At 51.4% G+C, this 15,764-nt stretch overlaps 1 protein-coding gene across 1 annotated transcript in view; it reads left to right on the forward strand.

Annotated features, from left to right (window-relative positions):
• CELSR1 (cadherin EGF LAG seven-pass G-type receptor 1) overlaps positions 1-15,764 on the forward strand; it is a gene marked incomplete at both ends in the record, with an annotated part of 127,533 nt that overhangs the window by 98,820 nt on the left and 12,949 nt on the right. Inside the window, 13 exons of the mRNA XM_080938998.1 lie at positions 356-530; positions 1,274-1,415; positions 1,707-1,827; positions 2,696-2,879; positions 3,177-3,287; positions 4,117-4,202; positions 4,838-5,047; positions 5,904-6,087; positions 7,493-7,636; positions 9,437-9,641; positions 10,410-10,577; positions 12,635-12,761; positions 14,818-15,018. Coding sequence (XP_080795124.1) covers positions 356-530; positions 1,274-1,415; positions 1,707-1,827; positions 2,696-2,879; positions 3,177-3,287; positions 4,117-4,202; positions 4,838-5,047; positions 5,904-6,087; positions 7,493-7,636; positions 9,437-9,641; positions 10,410-10,577; positions 12,635-12,761; positions 14,818-15,018 — 2,058 coding nt within the window. The remainder of the gene's footprint in view (positions 1-355; positions 531-1,273; positions 1,416-1,706; positions 1,828-2,695; positions 2,880-3,176; positions 3,288-4,116; positions 4,203-4,837; positions 5,048-5,903; positions 6,088-7,492; positions 7,637-9,436; positions 9,642-10,409; positions 10,578-12,634; positions 12,762-14,817; positions 15,019-15,764) is intronic.

Here is a 15,764-nt window from a genome sequence, read left to right on the forward strand (position 1 = left end):
AGTTACTGCTCACACCCATCTAACCCCCACAGCTCCCCTTATGCCAGGGATCCAACCCCACTCCCAGCCCCCCCCCCCCCCCCGCCTTCAGCCTCTTGCTGCTGCCATGGCGACCTGATCCGGCTTCACATCCACACAGGTGTGGCACAGCTCCCCTGCGGTGGGCACAAACCTCATATTCCTTTGCTGCTAGCCGTGCAGCATGACCCAACCTTGTCCATGTGTCTAGTCTCCAAGCTGCTCTGACTAGGAGAGAATTTGGGGTTCTCTTAACCTCCTTTTACCCTCTTGGTGGGGGTCCCCCAGTTCTAGCACTCTGGGACTGAGTCCAGCTGCCTCCACCTTTTAAATGCAGGGTGTGAGGATGGGAGAGACGTCCACCAACATTGCCACCCTGAACATGAACGACGCCCTCAAGGTCAGGGTAAAGGACGGCTGTGACGTGGAGGACCCGTGTGCCTCAAGCCCTTGCCCTCCACATAGCCACTGCCGTGACATTTGGGACAGCTACTCCTGCATCTGCGACAGAGGTGGGGGCCTTCATTTGGGAAGCCGTCAGAAGGCTTTGGTGGCTACCATGCATCTGGGGAAACTGATTTTGGGTGTCACCTGCCCTGGCCAAATCAGTGGGGAACCTTGGCTGTTTTATAAGTGGCATCCTGTCTTATAAAGATGGTGACCCATTCCTGTAATCTACCCATTGTGCCTACTAGCACTTGGGAGGCCATGGCAGGAAAAGTGCTGAGTATTTGAGGCCAACATGGGCTGCGTAGTGAGTTCTGGGCCAGCCTTGGCTACAAAGGTCCACTTTCTTTCAGCCCCCCTACTCCCCTTAGAAAGGCAAGGGCCTTTCTACTGGAAACAGACTCTCCTTGCTTTTACTTTCTCAGCCTAGGGACCATAAGGGGACTTTGATCTCAGAGTGCAGCAAGAGTAACAGTAGCGTAAAGTGACATGTTTTTAAAAGCCACACCGTCCCCTTTGGTGGCTTGGGGAGCAATGAGAATCTGGGGGAAATCTCAGCAATTGTGAATACACTGATGGCTCCCATTTACTGGAATGACCAGAACCCACACCCCTCCATCCAACCCTCCCCTAGCCTGAGTAGGCTGCCCTCCATGTTTTCCCAGTCTGGCTCCTGTGATCTGGGGGGGGGGGGGCGCGAGGCTACTTCTCGGTCCCTTCTGCTGAGTGGTAGAAACTGTCAGCTTTGGGCAGCGTGGGATACAGGAGAAACATTGACATGGAAGTGATTCTGGTCCTGTCTCCACAGGGTACTTTGGGAAAAAGTGTGTGGACGCATGTCTCCTCAACCCTTGCAAGCATGTGGCAGCCTGTGTGCGCGCCCCCAATACCCCTCGAGGCTACTCCTGCGAGTGCGGGCCTGGCCACTACGGGCAGTATTGTGAGAACAAGTAAGGGACCCTGTGGCCCTTTCGGCCTCTGTCCCCATCTTCCCTGCCTCCTCTCCTCCAGAGTGGTACAAACACGGGCCGTCCCCTTCCTGTCCCTTCTGTCTGTTTAACCTGAGGCCCTCATTCGGCTTCTCACGCGTGTCCTCAAACTAGATGAGAACACAGAGAAAAACACTATTTTTAACGGCATTCTTGTACATGGAGCTTGGCTGGGTTTGTGGCACCTGAAGGTGGCGATAAAGGCACAAAATTTGTAAGCATCCTTCATCTCTTATCTCACTTTCCCATCAGAGTCGACCTTCCGTGCCCCAAAGGCTGGTGGGGGAACCCTGTGTGTGGCCCCTGTCACTGTGCTGTCAGTCAAGGCTTTGATCCCGACTGCAACAAGACCAATGGCCAATGCCAGTGCAAGGTGAGGTGCCACCAGCCTGTCCCCACCCACTTCAGGCGTGAGCCCCGAAAGCTTGCCTTGCACGCACGGTCCTTTATACAAACGTGAGTTTACACACATGGACAGATGCACCTGTATGAATATCATACACTTTCATACACACAAATCTGCCTGTATTCACATGCAACTCCTATCTAAGCGCACACATCTGTGCGCATTCCTCCCTGTACACAGTCATACACTTACACACACATGCATGCATATACATGTTGTACTGTGCCGGGTGGTGGCGCACACCTTTAATCCCAGCACTCTGGAGGCAGAGGCAGGCGGATCTCTGAGTTTGAGGCCAGCCTGGTCTACAGAGGAAGTTTAGGACAGCCAGAGCTACACAGAAGAAACCAGAGCAAACAAATATGTGGTTTCTCATGTGTGCTCTGTAAGCAATACAGGGCTTCTAATATCTAATGTGGCTCAGAATGCCCCACCATGGGATCTAGAAGCCACTGTGGAACAGCAGGCCAATCCATTTCTGTGCAGATCACCACATCTGACATCAGCCTTGGTTTTCCAAGTCAGCTGCTGTCCTATCCCTTTACAAACAAGTTGGCACCTAGTGATGACAAAATTTCTCAAGACTGGAGGGCAAAGGGATATATGGCTCAGAAGGTAGAGCTTAGGCCTTAGCTGTGATTCCCAGCACCCTTCCCCCAATGTACACATTCACACAAGGCATACCTTGTCTTGGTGCTCAGATACCAATGTGTAGCATGGGAACACCTGGTCTTACAGCCTCTTATATGCTCCCGTGTGCTTAGCTGCAGTTGTGGGGAGCTCTACCCCCATCAACCACAGGATCTTTCACCAGCCCCGCCTCTGACTTTTGCAGGAGAATTACTACAAGCCCCCAGCCCAGGATGCTTGCCTTCCCTGTGACTGTTTCCCCCACGGCTCCCACAGCCGTGCTTGCGACATGGACACCGGACAGTGTGCCTGCAAGCCTGGCGTCATCGGCCGTCAGTGCAACCGCTGTGATAATCCTTTTGCCGAGGTCACCTCGCTCGGCTGTGAAGGTCTATATTATTGGTTGTCCCTTGACCCCTTTCTGGTCACACTGCAGAACAGACTTGGCATATATTTAACATGTATGTGCACACAAGCCTGTGCATGTATGTTTTTACATACCCCTGGGGCTTAGACAGTCCTGGCAGCCTTTATCTGAATTCTAGAGGCTGTTCTAATGTACATGGTGACTGGAAGGCATTGGGGGGAGGAGGGTCACTCTTGTTGGGAGCCTCTTGTGGGTGGAACGGGGGACTGGCACATTTGTGTGTACAGCTGAGCTGAGTGACATCCTCCTCTGTCCTCAGTGATCTACAATGGGTGTCCCAGAGCATTTGAGGCTGGCATCTGGTGGCCACAGACGAAATTTGGGCAGCCAGCAGCAGTGCCATGCCCTAAAGGATCAGTGGGTAAGTCCTGTGTCCGAGTTGTCCTTGGGATAGGAAACCAGATGGATGTGGGTCCCCCCCTCCCCCGGCAGGTGGCTTGGCATTGAAGCTTTTGAATATTGTTATTAAAACAATGTCATGGACTAAAGAGATGGTTCCATGGTTAAGAGCTCTGGCATCTCTCTTAGAGGACCAGGGTGCAATTCCCCGGACCTACGTGGTGGCTCACAACCACCTACAACTTCCAGGGGATTTGAAGCTCTCTTTTGGCCTCCCTGGGCACCGGGCACACATGTGTTGGTTATGCACAGAGACACATGCAGACAAAACACCCATACTCAATCCATTTAATTTTAAAATATATCATTAAGGGATGTATCGGGAGAAATGATATGCTTTTCCCTCAGTGGCGAGAGTCAGAGCATCATGGATGAAAATGGTGGCTCATCTCTTTCCACCTGGGTACTGGGGCTTTGCCACTCCCCACCCAGGGCCTCGACAAGTTACTTCTGTAAAATGGCGAGTAATGGTGTCTGTGCTGTCTCCGGTAAGACCTGAGTGAGGATCTTCAGCTCTGGCTCATTGGCTCACAGGCTTGCCCATACCCATGTGGTTGTTTGTATTGCTGGGAACCCAGAGGGCCTGGCTTGACTGTCAGAGTAGCTTAGAGGTGGTTTAGGCACAAAAGATGAGAGCATGTGTTGGCCCTGTCCCGTGGCTGTGAACTTGACTGGCATAGTCCCCACTGGGATTCTCCCCTGTGCTCCGTGCAAGGGTTGGCCAAGTACATGCATAGGTTTGAGGGATCACTCGGTGTGACCCACCGTCTGAGCATGCTTCTGTTCCCAAGGTAACGCAGTTCGGCACTGCAGTGGGGAGAAGGGCTGGCTTCCCCCAGAGCTCTTCAACTGCACCTCCGGCTCCTTTGTGGATCTCAAGGCCATGGTAGGTCACAGCCTCAGGGAGGCGCCTCTAGGATATGTGATATGGGATGGGGGTTGCATTTGGATCAGGCATGGCTCCTGAGAGGCCATGGATCTGGAGGGAGGTGGGGAAGGGACAAGGTTGGAGGCCAGGGGCCAGGCCCACTTTCCTAACTTAGGTGAGTCAGGCTGGCTTCAGGTAAGTGGCTCTTCTGTCCCCTCCGAGTCTGGTTCTGCAGACAGAATCCTCACTGTCACCAAACTCAGATCTAACTTCCTCATACTCTCGGACAGCAGGCCTACTTTTTCTCTCGTTACTGTTGCTAACTCAGGATCTCCCCACCACCACCCTTCTTCCTTCTTCCTTCTTCCTTTTTTTCTTTTTTTCCAAGACAGGATTTCTCTGCGTAGCCCAGCTGTCCCAGAACTCACTCCTGGACCAGACCAGGCTGGTTTCAATCTCACAGAGATCAGCCTGCTTCTGCCTCTGCCTCCCAAAAGCTGGGATTAAAGGCATTCATCACCACACCCAGCAGGGTTTTAGGGATCTCTGAAGTACTATCCAAATTACTAAAAAGTAGAGACTTTCTGAATGTCGTCAAGGGCCGAAACGAATGAAGTCTATCGGCAAACATTTCCATTTCCCTTTTGATCCAGAATGAGAAGCTGAGCCGCAACGAGACAAGAATGGACGGAAACAGGTCCCTGCTGCTGGCAAAGGCACTGAGGAACGCCACCCAGCGGAACAGCACGCTCTTTGGCAATGACGTACGCACAGCCTACCAACTGCTGGCCCGCATCTTACAGCACGAGAGTCACCAGCAGGGCTTTGACTTGGCAGCCACCCGTGAGGCTAATTTCCATGAGGTGAGAGGAGGGTGACCCTGCCCAGGTGAGGGCAGCAGCGGGAGCTGCCGGGTCAGGAGCTGGGCTCAGCTGGTAAAGTGTGGTATGGGGTTCTGCTGAGGCGTCTCTTCATCTCAGGGGTGAGTGATTCCCTTCTTAGTGTTATGGGCAGGCAAGGGCGCACCACGGTCTTCACGTCAGCTATGTTGACAGCTAAGGCCCAGTGTTCTAAGCTACTTTCCTACCACTTGACAGACAAGGAAACTGAGGCACGTGGACCTTATATTTGGTTTGCCCAGGGGCACAGTTTGAGAGTGGCAGAAACCTAGTGATAGGCTCTTCAGCCTCCTACTGACGGCCCTCTGCGAAGCCCCACACCGCCCACTTCAGGTCATTTAAGTCCCGCACCCCATACCATGGTGTGAACATATTCACATAAATCCTGGTGTGGTTTATGTGGAATGTACTTGGGCTCTGGGGCATCACCCCAGAGCTACGCCATAGTAACGGCCTTACCACACTTCCATGCTCAGCCTAGTACGTTATGGTTCCCTTCCCTGGTTTGCTTGAGTGGCCCAGGGTCTAAAATAAAGGAGCCTCCTGCCTGGCTTCCTCCTTAGCATCTGGGGCTGTCTACTTGAGACCCCAGCGGGACACTCTTCTGGTAGTCTCTGGCCTCTGATGTTAACTGGGTAGCCCTCCTTTCCTGGCCCAGGTTGGTCCTGGTCAGTTCATGACTGTCTTGAAGTTTTTTTTTGTTTTGTTTTGTTTTTTTTTTTTTTTTTTTTTTTTTTTTTTTTTAACCTCCACCTCAGGACTAGAGTGTCTAAGAACAGAAGACTGAATACCATCTCTCTGTCTCTGTCTGTCTGTCCAGGATGTCGTCCACACGGGCAGCGCCCTCCTGGCCCCAGCTACAGAGGCAGTGTGGGAACAGATCCAGCGAAGCGAGGCCGGTGCTGCGGAGCTGTTAAGGCATTTTGAGGCGTACTTCAGCAACATGGCGCGGAACGTGAAGAGGACCTATCTGAGGCCCTTCATCATCGTCACTGCCAACATGAGTACGGACTGACCTCGGGGAGGGCTGAGCACCTGACGGCAGAACCTCGGGGACTTTGGGCCTACCGTCCCAAAAGTCGACCCCCTAACAGTGACGTGGGTGGGACGCAGCCTCAGCCTAGGCAATCCATCGAAAAGCGAGCCAGCAGCTCTAGCCCCAGGCTCCTTGTCTATAAAATGGGAGAAGCCGCCCAATTCGAAAGAGCATCTACAATGTGATGTCACACTGATGTCTTTCCTGTGGAGGTGTCACCCTGGGGTCTTTGGAGTCCAGTTGGCCTTTTTAGACACCCAGGTTTGGGATTTCCTATAGTTGATCCTGCCTGGGGACAATATGTCTCCTCTCCCGTTCACCACAGATAAAAGTATATGCAGGAGGGACATGTTAAGTGTTCCCACCCTGAGACAGTCCCTAAGCAGTCAGTGCTGTCGGGACCCCATGGCCCACGTTACCTGAAACACTAGTGCACGCTGTTCTGGGGTTGGAAGTTTACCCTTTCTGATTCCTTCAAGGCAGAGAAAGCCCCAAGTTAGCAAAAAGTAGTCTCCATCCTGTTCGGACAAAGCTGGCAAGGTCCCAAGTCCCTGGGAATCTCCATTTCAGACAGTTCCTCAAAATAGGCATGGGGCCAGCAATATGGCTGACATTGATCATAGGAGATTCCCCCCCCACACACAGGCTTTCTTCCCTGCCCCTCACCCCTGCAGGTGGCTCGAGGGGCACTGTCCTAGAACAGGGAGTCTTTTTTGAGGGGCCTTTTTGTTTCTTTCATTTGAACTGGGAGTCTCACTATGTAGCTCAGGATGTTCTGGAATTCACTATGTAGACGAGGCTAACCTCAAATTTCATCTGCCTCTTCCTCTTGAGTGCTGGGATTAAGAACATGCACCACTATACTTGGCCGCTAGCAGGGAGTCTTAGGCAGGATGGTATGAGGCGGCTCTTGGCACACACAGGGGTGACTCTATCTTTTTGTCAGAGTGGTTGTGGCCAGCACCTGCTAAGGGATAGCCTGACTGTCCCATCGGGCGCCTTTAGGTGCTTCTACAAAGCAGAGAGCAGACAGGAAATGTAAGCCAATGCTGCCAAGCGTTCTGTGGTTATTTTACTACCCGGAGATGTTGCAGGGGATGACATGGCCTGTGGAACTGGGCTGGTTGGCACCGTACCTCTCTTGTGACTGGATTTGACCCTCCTAGTCCACCCTACAAAGCCATATAAGACAATGCTAGGTGCCACCATAAAGAGCCAGATTGCCAGCCTCTGTCTTGTGCTCAGGTGTCCTTCTGTGTGGCTTTCAGTAAGTTCCCTCCTAGGGATGATGGTTGCTGTTGTAACCGTGGCTACTTCAAAACTGTGGGTTGGAGAAAGTTAACACCTGGGGGTGAGTAATGGGATTGTTCCAGTTCTTGCAGTTGACATCTTCGACAAGCTTAACTTCACCGGTGCCCAGGTGCCACGGTTTGAGGACATTCAGGAAGAGTTCCCAAGGGAGTTGGAGTCCTCAGTGTCCTTCCCAGCTGACACTTTCAAGCCAGCAGAGAAAAAAGGTGAAGCCACCTAGATGTCTCTTGTTGCCTTGGGTGTCCCCATCCTTCCAGGAGGGAGTAACCCTCTAAAGAGTCCCAAGTATGCCCTGAGTGAGCCATGGGGCAAGCAGGCTTGAGCAATATTCAAATGTCTTAAGTTCTGTGGGAGGGTCTCATGGATGTAGGACCAACCTTGGTCTGGGCCCCATCTTCCAACCTGTTCAGTTGCAGCTTCCAGTACATGTGGTTACATGTTTGCTCACAGCTGACCACAGAAGTGATTATGGTTGTGTGTGAACTTAAGAGCATTAGCTATGATTGTTTCTTGTGCACAAGTGTGCATGTATTCAATGTATACATGGGTGTGCATGTTCTGAGGTGCATTTGTGTGGTGTTCTGTGTATATATATGTATATGTGTATATATTCAGTTTGTGTGTATTAGTGTTCATATATGTGCACATTCAGATGTTTTTGTGTATAACGTATTTGTGTGTATTCAGTATGTGGGTATATGTGCAATATTAGTGTACATATGTATATGTATATTTAGTATGTGTATATATATGTGTACAGTAATATGTATATATGTTCACATATGCATATTCTAGGTATGCATATATACATGTTTGTATTTCTGGTTTGTATTATACATGCTTATATTTCAGGTATGCATGTATATATTATATATGTGTGTGTATTCTATATGCATGTGTGTTTGTCCTGTGTGTACATATAGTCCGTGTGTGTTTATATGGTGTGTGAACGTTCTGTGCATGCACATACACCTATATATATTGTACACAGCTATGCTCTCCTTACATGTGTGTACAGGTGTCTCTCCCTTGGCGATGGTCCCTAGAAGAGGACTCTATCTCTGTGACACTGTCACCTCTCCGTTTCTGAGACATGGCTCAGGGAAACCCTGTTTGCCATGGGGCACTCCCATGGGAAGAATCCCATTCTGCCCACTCCCCAATACCCCATAACCCCTGCAGGTGGCATTGTATTCATTGCATCCAGTCTAAAAGCTGCTAAGACACGGGTTGGCCAGCACAGGACCACGCTCCCTGGTTGTCAGGCAGCATAGTGTGGGATAGGTCAGCTGTTGAGGGCCTCACTCGGGCAGGAAGTAGGCCCATCCCTACCACATCTTGATTCAAAGAACATGACCACATTTCTCTCCCTGTCCTGTCCCTCACTAAGCCCAGGATCCAGGACAGTCAGACCCACACCAGGGTTTCCAGCATCATGGCTGCTTCTATGAGTGGCAATTCACTGTAGGCTTGGGCACCCTAAATATTTCCTTATGTGTAGGGCACATACATGGCCTCCCTGTGTACAGTTGAAAACATGTCCTCATTTAGCATGAAGTGAGAAAGCACAGGGCACAGAGCCCATGTGTGTAGAAGGCCCCTCTCTCCCCAGCATTGCTCTGAGTGGCTCCAGAGGATGGGGAGGGGTGGCAGGAAGACTCCTACCACCTGCCTGTCACCTGGCACCTTTGCCACTCTAATTACCCTACCCTATGGCATTTTGCTGCCTTTCCACCCTCCCCGCCCTTCCTCTGGTCACTAACAACTCAGAGCCCTTTGCTACTTTCTATGAATTTGAAAAGTCTGTGGACACATCTTCAAATCTATAGCATGCCCTTTTAACACACCCCCAAAGGCTGATTGGGGCTTCCTGGGCCATGGGCTGCTCTAATGTGTGGCTTCTGAGGAGACTCCATGTTGGAGGAGACCCCAACTTTAAGAATGTAGAAACAGCTGGTGGCACGGGCATCTGTTCTGAGTCCTCACACACTATGTTCTTGCTGCAGAAGGCCCCGCGGTGAGGCTGACCCACAGGAGGGCTGCCCCATTCACGGCACAGCCAGAACCCAGGACTGAGAAGGGAACTTCATCCAGCAGACAGAGGAGACACCCCGATGAGCCCGGCCAGTTCGCCGTTGCCCTGGTCGTCATTTACCGGACCCTGGGTCAGCTGCTGCCTGAACACTATGACCCCGACCACCGCAGCCTCCGGTGAGTCCTGGTGCAAGGACCTTGAGGGGACCCATTTCTCCAGCACCACCATGGCTCTACAAGTCAAAGTCCTGATGACCCACAGTCACATTATGCCATGACTCTGACCTGTATGACTGCCAGTGAGAGGTTGAGTGCCTGCCTGGGGTGGTCATGCCCTTTCCCTTAGTTCACTCACATCTATGCCCATGTGTTTCCCTTATGCCTCCCATGGGCTCGATTCAGTCCTCCATGCCACACCCGGAGGCTGTCATGGATGATGACCTATAGGTGCATTTGTGCTCTGTTGCCCAGTCCCAAGGGCCACTCAACCAACATGCTGAACAGTACGTATTGCTCCTGAACAGAAGGCTGCACATAGGTGCCTCTCAGCTACTGTAGCTTCTGGGAGCTTCCTTGTTACCCAGGCCTTGTTTTTCACAGCATAACTTAGAGATGGGTGACTAGGTTCCAAGCTCTGGTCACTTATCAAATTCCGTATGTGGTTATGCTACTGTTCCCAGGGTCAGTGCTGTGACAATCCTTCCAGGGACATACTAGGCCCTTGAAGTTTCTAAAGCCCCCTTCCCTTGGAGGTGGCAACTCTCCCTGCACGGAGACCACCAGCATTGCAACAGCTCAGATACCCCCCAAGGGCAGTGCAGAGATCTTTGTCCGTGGCTTCTCTCTCAGTTGCTCATTTGACTTTGTTCTTGTAGTGTCTGGACTCTGGCTCCCGTGGACCGTGGATTGAGCATGTTTATTCCTGTGATCTTCCCTCTCTGCCAGGTTGCCTAACCGGCCTGTCATCAACACCCCAGTGGTGAATGCTATGGTATACAGTGAGGGGACCCCGCTCCCCAGCTCTCTGCAGAGGCCTGTCCTGGTGGAGTTTTCCCTGTTGGAGACGGAGGAGCGGAGCAAGCCTGTCTGTGTGTTCTGGAACCACTCCCTCGAGTAAGTGGGACCCCCAAGAGCCTGTAAGCCACCTCTTCTGTGGGAGCCGTGTGTGTGTGTGTGTGTGTGTGTGTGTGTGTGTGTGTGTGTGTATGAGGGCCTTTCCAAGGTCAGAAGACTCAATTGGCAGAAGAGTGAAGGCTACATTTTACAGTCTCTTACAACCCTTCCAGGCTTAGGAGTGTCTGTGTATACATGCATGCACATACACACATGCACATACACACATGCACATACACACATGCATAAAGCCATGTGCACACTGAGGAATTATCCACATCCTCATGGAAAAATATAACCCTGCACACGTGACACCACAGAAACACACACAAAGATGTGCACGCATAATGTAGATATGATCCATGTGCAAAGATACACACATACACAGGCAGGAATACACAGGGCAAGTACACAGGTTTACACACAATATACAGAAGCAGGCATGCTCACACAAGGCTCACACCTCAGAAGGCCTCAGCCGAGACGGGCTGCTCACCCATAGAACACTTGGAACACCTGCAATATGGTGGTTAACAGGAGCACCCATTTCTCCGCCGGGCAAAGCCACTTACAGGATATGGCCTATGCAGAGGTGTAGCAGTGTTGGTCCCAGGCAACTGTCCCTCTGCAGCAGGGTTTGCTTGGCCTGTTCCTGGAGCCATGAGAGACATTCCAAAAATGACCAGATTCATGATGTATGTAACCTGCAGTCAAGGAAAGGGAGATGGTTGATTTAAAAAAGATGTAAGATGCTATTTCCCTGTGCCTGCGTGGCAGTGGATTCCATGGCCGGTGGCCTGTTTGTGGCTAAGGCCAGGGCCGTTTGTCTTTTCAACTGGAGGAGTCCTGGGAGGTGCTGGGCCTTCACGTCCTTGTCGTGCCCTTTGGTCCCATGTGGGATGCCTTCACACAGATGTGCTTTAAAATGAAAACCGTCACTGCCTCACTCCATCATGAGGAGCCCAAATGCTCTCTGCCTGAATGTTTGTACCCGCAAGCTCCACCCAAAGGGACATTCCCCACGACATTGGTTCCCCAGGATCGAAAGAAGAGCCACCACACGAGTCTGTGCGGCGTGCTCAGGCACATGTTTGGGCAAGAACATTCGTCTTCTCCCGTCTCTGTGCTTTCCAAACACCAGTTTATAAGGGAAGCTCATTGACTCTGGGGTATAATAGATCTTCAGCTCACAAAGGGGAAAGTGAAGGGAAGCGTCGGTGTCTGGTGTGTGGGCTCCACGGCTGCCAGGCACGGCCGGCCGTCTGTCCCCGGCTATTTGTTTGAATCATCGCAATTAGCAGTGGCTCTAGTGATCTGCCCCCTGCTTTGTGTTGCTGCCATTATCCCCAGAACTGAGCACCCCTGGCAAGCTCGTCAACCGTCACACCCCATTTTACAGATGAGTAAACTGAGGATCAGAGGGATTACAGGACTTTCCCAGAGCTGAAGAGGGTGGGGCCCTATAACAGCTTGTTACTTGGGGCTTTCCACCAGTGAAACGGGAGCAGTAATTGGACCATGGCTTCCAGGCGGCTCCTATAAAGCACTGTGCAATGGGAACATGAAAGTGGACAATGGAGAGACGTTTACTTCTGAGGCTATTGAGGCTCCTTTATGGCTGGCGAACAAAGTGGCTGCCACAGCCTTGGCTGCTGCCTCTGGCCACAGGGCCTGCTCTTTTTGGAGACTTCTGTATTGACACATAACCTTTGAACTTCAGAGGTGCTCCTGAGAGCCTGGACCAGCTATGAAAGGAAAAGGAAGGCTTTTGCTTGGTGCCAGATGGCTATGAGGGCTGTGTCCTTGGCGACAGTGGCCGTGGCCCTTAACTTCAGTCTGGTGAAGAAAGGTGAAAGATTGGGGCTGGGAGCTGACAGCAAAGCTGTGAGACCACGCACCCCTGGGTGGCTGTTCTTCGAACTTGGCCGTTCCTTCGCATCTAGATCCAGTGATGTCAGGACAGCCTCCGAGACCCTAGGGCTGGGTGAAGGCAGCTCCCAGACTAGCACAGTGGTAAAGGGGCCAGGCTCACCCCGTTTCTTTCCTCTTCTCCACAGCATCGGTGGGACTGGAGGGTGGTCAGCCAAGGGCTGTGAACTACTGTCAAGGAACCGGACCCACGTCACGTGTCAGTGTAGCCATTCGGCCAGCTGTGCGGTGCTCATGGACATTTCCAGACGTGAGGTGGGCATTTTGCCACTACCCCCAGCCCCCTGCAACTAATCCCTGTTGCAACTGGAAGGGTCCCCAACCCACCCTCCCAAGGCTCCCATTTTCCCTGTATGTTGAGCAGACCAAATGTGCCCATTGAAAGCTGGTTTAGCAACTGTTTGAAGAGGTCTATGAGAAGACCTTGAAGGAGTTTTAAGGACCAGTGAAATGGCTGCTGACTTGAGGTCCACCCCTAGAAAGAGAGTCAACTCCTGCAAATTGTCCTCTGACCTCCACACATGCGCTGTACCATGCATGTGCACACACGCACAAACATCCATCAGTAAGTGTAATTTTCTTCAAAGGAGAGGTTAGTACTAGACATAACCTGTAATCCCAGCACCTGGGAGGCTAAGCAGAAGGATTGCTGCAAGTTCAAGGTCAGCCAGGGCCACAGAGTGAGAGACCCTGTCTAAACAAACACTTAAACAAAACTTTTCAAAGAGCCCAAGTTATGACACTGTTAGAAACAGTGTTCGTATCTCAGGGCTGCTTCTGCTGTGGTGAGGCACTGTGGGCAAAAGGAGCTTAGAGAGGAAAGGGTTTATTTTGGCTTATAGTTCCACATCATAGTCCATCATTATAGGAAGAACAGGAACAGGATCTTAAGTGGGGCAGGAACCTGGAGGCAGGAATTTATGTAGAAGCCATGGAGGGGTGCTGTTTACTGGCTTGCTCCCCATGGCTTGCTCAGACTGGGCCCTTACACATAAATTATTAAGGAACACCCCCCCCCCCACACACACACACACAAGGACTTGACCATAGGTCATTTTCTGAATTAAGATGTTCTCTTCCCAGATCTGTCTTGGTTTGTGTCAACTTGAAATAAATAAATAAATCAACCAACACGGTGGTTAAAAAACCAAACTCCCAGGCTCAGAAGTTTCTAGATGTTACCTCCCCTCAGGTCAGGGTCCCCCAGACATACTAGATCATGCTACTTCTATACCCAGTTTGAGTGTGAAGGTCTCTCGGGCCACACACTGCCCCCAAGGACAAAGGTGTGAGGAAAGGAAGCCAGTGACAGAGTGGTGATACCTTTGGTATCTCAAGCAGCCAGAGAATGTGAGCTGGCCACTGTGGTTAGTTTGCTGCCTGGGGTACTAGCAGGCTCTGAGCAACCACGGTTTGTAGCGCTGTCACTGCCTCCTGCAAGGTTCTGGATAACCTGTACCCAAAATGCCTAAGACTCTGAGTCACACTAAGCATGAGCCTGGAGACTCAGAATGGTCCATCTCAGTCTAAAGACACGAGTTTCAGGCGGCTATAAGCTGAGGGTAAGAAGGAAGTGCCAGCTACCAGCTGTTTTGTTCTGCTCCCCAAAATGACTCTTCAAGCTCCAGGTTACCAGCGCTAAGGTTTCAGTCAGGCCGCTGAAGGGGTTCAGGCCATGCCAGCTTCAATCCCTCCATCTGTGCCTACCCCACCCCTGCGCTCCTCATGGCTTCCATCTGAGGACCACATGACATAATGCAGCCATGGAGAGGTGACTAACCCTCACTGTGTACACATCGGGGAGGTGCTGTGTCACAAGTTACCCAGGCCTCCTTGTAAAGAGTCCGCTGTGACTATAGGATGAGTTGGGGAGGGATGCTGGGGGGGTTTGTATTCACTGATTCCTTTTTGGCTGGTCCTCCAGCTCAGGATTTGGAACGACTTTCTCATTCATTCCTGACAGCAGGGACTATGTGGAAAGGTTTTTTAAAAAACTGTTTTTGAGGAAGGGTGTCATTATGTAGGCCAGCTTGGCCTTGAACTCACAGAAATCTATGCCTCTTGAGTGCTGAGATTAAATGCATGTGTCACACTGGCTAAATAATATATCGCTTGGGCTGGGTGCATTGGTACGTTCCCCTTGTTGGGCAACTGTCGCCACCACTCACTCAGAGCTTGCCCATCATTCCTAACTAGTCACCTGGTCCCCTCCCAGTCTTCAGCATCTGGCATCCATGACAGTATTTTGTCTGTGTTGTTCAAACATCCGTCAACGCCAGCTCCTTATTCTCTTTAACCAACCCACCTGCAGCACGGGGAGGTTCTGCCCCTGAAGATCATCACCTATGCCGCCCTGTCCTTGTCCCTGGGGGCCCTCCTGGTGGCCTTTGTCCTGCTCTCCCTTGTCCGGACACTGCGCTCCAACCTACACAGCATCCACAGGAACCTCATTGCAGCTCTGTTCTTCTCCCAGCTCATCTTCATGGTTGGGATCAACCAGACTGAGAACCCGGTAAGACCACTCCCCTCAGCCTGCCACGGGCTACCCTAGGTGCTGCCACTTGGGCATGATATCCCCTGGGTTACCCTGAGTGTCTCCCATGAGATCACCTGGGTGTGCTCGCAGTCGCCTTGGAGCAGTGGAGTTGTCCATCTTGTTTCGTAAGGGCATTGTGTTCTGGGAACTCTCTGGAGAGGCTAAGGCTTTATGACCTGTCAGGACCTCCCCGCTAAGGGCATCCATAGAGTCCACCAAAAGCCACACGCACAGTGAGTCTCTTGACATAGGCCTTAGTGGTTTCAAAGGTGCTGGTCTGGTTCTGTGTCTTGCTTTGAGAACCCTGATCAAAAACAGCCTAAGGGAGACAGGGTTTATTTGGCTCATGATTCATGGTCACAGTTGGCCATTGTGGAGAACTCGGGGCTGCTACTAGTCACTTCACATCTAAGAGCAAAGAGAGAATAAATGCATGAATGTCTAGTTCTCAGCTATCTTTCTCTACTCTTATACAGTCCAAGGCCCCCTGCCGAGGGAATGATGCCACCCACTGTGGGCTTGGTCTTTTCCCATCTGTTAACAATCAAGATAACCCCCTCCACACAGGCATGCTCACAGTTCTACCTTGACAATCCTTCACTGAGACTGTTTCCCTGGGTGATTCTCACTTGCATCAAGTTGACAATTAGAATTAACCATCTAGGTGCTGTAGTTATGTGCTAAATCCCAGAGTCCTGTGGGCTACAGTAGCTTTAGCAGGG

Source organism: Micromys minutus (genome assembly GCF_963924665.1).
Source record: "Micromys minutus genome assembly, chromosome: 27".
Taxonomy (NCBI): Eukaryota; Metazoa; Chordata; class Mammalia; order Rodentia; family Muridae; genus Micromys; species Micromys minutus.